The sequence below is a fragment of the Austrofundulus limnaeus genome, unplaced genomic scaffold (genome assembly GCF_001266775.1).
Source record: "Austrofundulus limnaeus strain Quisiro unplaced genomic scaffold, Austrofundulus_limnaeus-1.0 Scaffold693, whole genome shotgun sequence".
Classification (NCBI taxonomy): domain Eukaryota; kingdom Metazoa; phylum Chordata; class Actinopteri; order Cyprinodontiformes; family Rivulidae; genus Austrofundulus; species Austrofundulus limnaeus.
This window is the reverse complement of record NW_013953095.1, coordinates 218,270-223,068: the sequence shown is the minus strand read 5'-3', so window position 1 is coordinate 223,068 and position 4,799 is coordinate 218,270. Positions and strand designations below refer to the sequence as shown.

The following is a 4,799-nucleotide window of genomic DNA, read 5'->3' as shown; positions in this document are numbered from 1 at the left end:
AGCCTGAAACTCTCAGACTGAAGAAGTCTCTTGGAGGAGAGACGAAACGTTTCATTAGAGAAGAACCCGTCCAGAAGACCTATACTATTTTTTTCTTTTTGATTTCTATCGCAGTTTCTGTCCAGCGGGTGCTGCTAACCCCCTGTTTTACAAATCTTTATTGAAAATTATACAATGATTGACAAAATAGTAAAATCTCCACCTCTCCACCTTGAAAAGAAACGGAGGGTAGAATTTACATATAAATAAACGGACACATTTTATGATGTAGGCCGAAATTGAGCTTCCCCTCCTTGAAAGACCAGCATCTGCCACTGGGACCTACCGTACTTAACWGTTTTTTTCTATCTGGATTACGGAGATGCATCAGGTCGTCATGTTGTTCATACTGTACGCATTGCAACTATCAAAGACGACTTGTTAAATTCAAAACATTTTTATTTAGTAGTTGTTGTATTCATGCACAAGGCTGCACCTATACAGGCATCCAGGTTTGGTAAAGTTCACTTCTGACACCACTGTAGCTGTCTGTGCTTTGTAACCATCAAGGATGACTCTTGTTAATTTTTAGTAGCTTTTGGGGGCCACATGGGAAGTAGACGTAAGAAAAATTTCCTACCATATTTTAGCTGCCTTTTTAATTTTTCTTAGATGTTTTGCTTATTTTAACTTTTCACTGAAATCTCATGTTAACAGAGTCCCCAAATTCGAACAGCACTAAGATTTTTTTTAAGTAAGCAGAAAACTGGTAAATTCAGGGAACTACCTTTTCTGAACATATTCATGGAATTTAATTACTGATTTTTACAGGTGAATTATAGAAATGAGTTTAAAAATGAAATTCCATCAATGTTTTTAGAATCATAACTTTACTGTGGAAGCAGTCAAATAAAGTTAAGTGAGCGTTTGGAAGTGGAACATTTGAAATAAACTACTTCAGACTTTTCAAATGGTGGAAAGGTCATGCAGAGATCACAGCCAAGGATGAAACAAACACAAATGAAGCACAGGTGATGGGGTTTAAAAGGACAAGAGAAGAAAAGATCAATTAGGAAGTGGAGCAACGCCACAAAGTACAATAAAATTCCTGGCCAGCCATCTCCAATATAATTTAGCACAGATTTGAGTTTACCTGCTTGACTGCATCCTCATAGCATGGGGGCTGTCTTAAGTCAGATGCATGTGACTCTGAGCTACTGAAGGCGGGGGGAGAGACCTGGCACTTTTGGCCAACATGCCGGGAAGACGGCAATACTGACATCTACATGAGAAATAAGTGAAAAGTGACATTAACATTTTGCTGGGGTGTTTACAAACTGAGAGATGTAGAAAACAAAGACCAAARCTGAGGCCGTCATAGCTGAACAATCTGGTCACGTTTAATCTGAASTGAAATTAGTTGGCGTTGCAAAAGAAAAGTCTCTGTGTGATGAAAGTGGGATGAAAACAGATCTGACACGAGTGATGGTAAACTTCACAACTAAGGAAGATTCTATATTCAGAAAGAGATGAGAAACAAACAGAAAGGAGGAAAATATTCACATGGATGTGGGTTGATTCTGTACAAGACACAGCTCTGACGTGACAACTCTGAAACATTTACCTTTGGTTGCACGTTCTGGTTTTCAGCCTTTGCAGAGCCGTTGTGGTTCAGGCCACAATCAGCCGAGCCTGGAAACACTGGCTGACGGCTTCTTTGGTCAGAAGAATAAGAACAGTTCAGCTGCTGGCTGCTGCCTCTCTGCTGCATCTGCAGTTACATCACAGAACATTAAAACAAAGAATGAAAACTTACAGATATCTGCACATTGTTTGACACATCACCACTGCTACAGTGAGCAGTGTAGTCCCACAGGGCTGTGTACTTAGTCCACAGCTTTTTACTCTTTTGACCTTTGACTGTGCGGTTTTGACCACATCATCAGGTTTGCTGATGATGATAAATGTTCTACCATGCAACAGGATTACACTAATTTAGAACAGGTTTGTATTGTCTTAAAATTTTCTGTTGAAATGGTTATACATATTTTCTGAAAAACCTTGCAGTCATTGATTCAATCATAGTAAATTTATTTTTTTTTCCTTACTACCAGTGGTGGGCAGCACTAATCCAAAAATTAGTTCCATAATTTCTAAAGCCCTCATGAAAATATTTAGGTCTGCAACTTCAAAATGCTTATGTCATAGAAAAATTAGCAGAAGTTAATTAAAAAGCACAAGTTCAATTTGACACTTAATAGCTGACAAATCATGTACAAAATATACACAATGCTGCCAAGTAGCAGTGTGTGAATCCTTGTACAGCTTATTCCTACAACCACTGATTACTGGGGATGTGTTTTCCTGAAACAGACCTTTGGCTCCTGGTGTAAAAATTAAAAAGTTGTTGAGGATTGCTAGTTCGGCTGCTTCTTTGTGTTTTTTGTTTGTTGTAGATTTTTCATTAAAGAAGCATCAGTAAAGTAATTTTAAAACTGTTTATTGGAAAACTGAAGCGATGCATTCTGGGTACATGACGGATTTGATTTGTGACAGGAAACGAAAGCACAGAGTACAGGAAACTATCTTCTCTTCAAAATAAGAGCTTGGATTTTAAAGTTTTCCATGTAGTTGCTCCAGTTGACCACTAGATGTCAGTCAGTCTTCATCAGCATAACATCTTTAAATTATTTCTGAGTCTCTAACACAGTGGCTTCAACCAATTATGACAAGTATTGAGCTCCAGCATTTAAACTTTATTTTTTTAAAAGGAGCTCTGATTGCAAAGTAAAATAAATCAATACATACTAAATTTTAGTATGGATTACAAACGTTAACTGTTTACTGGGACAGGGAGTTCTAAACACTGCCTTCCTGCTACGTAAGCAGACACAAAGCATTGTGGGAAATCAGAACCGTGACCCAAAGCAACAGTCAGCAGGATGTATACCTTCACAATAAGAGTGTTTATCTGGGAGGGGTGCTGTTGGATAGATCACRTGTTGTGATTCATTGACAGTCATACCTTCTGCTGTTCAACATAATGATGACTGGTAGATAATTAGTTATTAGCAGTACTGCATTTTATTTTTAGAAAGTGCAAATCCGCTTATGAATAATAAAAATGAGTAAGTCCACTAAAGCGCAAACAAAATATTTAGGTCCRCAATTAGTGGATTTGCACTTTAGCGGACTGGTGCCCACCACTGYTTACTACATACATATATTTTCATTCCAACTGTTTCAAATGTGGCATCGTACCTGCATGTTGTGTGCTCTGTTGTTTCCCTGTGGGTGACCACAGGTGTCTCTGCCCAGTGGGGGAGACAGCAAGTAGGGGTTGTTAGGAGATGATGGCTGGGAGTTGGAAGTTCTTCCAATGGGAGAATCCTGTGGGGAGCACTGTGGACTGAGAAAAGCTGGCATGGTGGAYGGGCTGCCTGAGGACGGACCTGTGTCCATGCACTGCCCACCAGAGCTAGGACCCCCCATATTTGTGATGGGGTTGTTGCAATGTCCGATTTCCTCCATGCAGCTGACAGAAGGGCTCTTGAGCTGTTTAGGAGAGGACAGTGGACAACTGGAGGACATGGACATAGGCTCCTGCTTGATGGTCACTCCAGAAAACTGCTGACCCATTATGTTCTGCTGCAGGTGGAGCAGAGATAGATGAGCCGGAGGAGAGGAGGTGTCCTGGGAGGCTCCATAGCAGCGTTTCCTCTTGTGAAGCTGCATCTTTAGCTCTTCAACCTAACAAACACAAAGGGAGATCAGACACATCATTTGAATTGGGATTCCATATAAAAGTTGGAACATTGTGTAAAATGTAAATAAAAACATAAAATAATGATTACAAATGTTATTCACAACAAAATAAAGTRAACTTATCAAATGCTGAAAGTTAGAAATTGTACCATTTTTAGGAGAAAATAAAATAATTTAGAAAATTATGACAGTAATACATTAAAAAATGCACCCTGGTCTGAATGGTCTCTCTTGTCTTTAGTCTTGGGAATGTGGTGTGCATGGTTTCCAAAAATAAAACTAAATTTTGATTCATATGACCACTGAACAGTTTTTTTTTTACTTTGTCACAGTCGTTTTTAAATGTGCTTTGGTTCAGTGAATACATCAGCATTCTAGATACTGTTCCCCTGACTGTTGGGTTTGGATATAACCAGTGGTGGGCACCAGCCAACTAAAGCCCGAATCAGCTAATTGCAGAGCTAAATATTTCATGTGCGCTTTAGCGGTTTTGCTAATTTTTATAATTCATAAGCAGATTTACTCTTTCTAAAATTAAATTACAGTACTGCTAATAACTAATTATCTACCCGTTATCATTATGTTGAACAGCAGAAGGTATGACTGTCAATGAATCACAACACATGTGATCAATCCAACAGCACCCCTCCCAGATAAACACACTTATTGTGAAGGTATACATCCTGCTGACTGTTGCTTTGGGTCACGGTTCTGATTACCCACAATGCTTTGTGTCTGCTTACGTAGCAGGAAGGCAACGGCAAAAGAGTAAACGTTTGTAATCCATACTAAAATTTTGTATGTATTTATTTATTTTTACTTTACAATCAGAGCGCCTTTTTTTAAAAAAAAAAAAGTTTAAACGCTGGAGCTCAAAAGCAATCGGCCAACGGTGTTAGAGACGCAGAAATGATTTAAAGATGTTATGCTGATGAAGACTGACATCTAGTGGTCAACTGGAGTAACTACATGGAAAACTTTAAAATCCAGGTAGAAAAAATGAAAAAAATCAGTAGGTCCTCTGGATGGGTTCTTCTTTAGTGAAACATTTCGTC

General features: G+C 38.7%; 1 protein-coding gene across 1 annotated transcript in view; it reads right to left on the bottom strand.

Moving 5' to 3' along the window:
* myocd (myocardin) overlaps positions 1-4,799 on the bottom strand; it is a gene marked incomplete in the record, with an annotated part of 48,031 nt that overhangs the window by 7,064 nt on the left and 36,168 nt on the right. Inside the window, 3 exon segments of the mRNA XM_014027876.1 lie at positions 1,133-1,261; positions 1,604-1,750; positions 3,241-3,729. Coding sequence (XP_013883330.1) covers positions 1,133-1,261; positions 1,604-1,750; positions 3,241-3,729 — 765 coding nt within the window.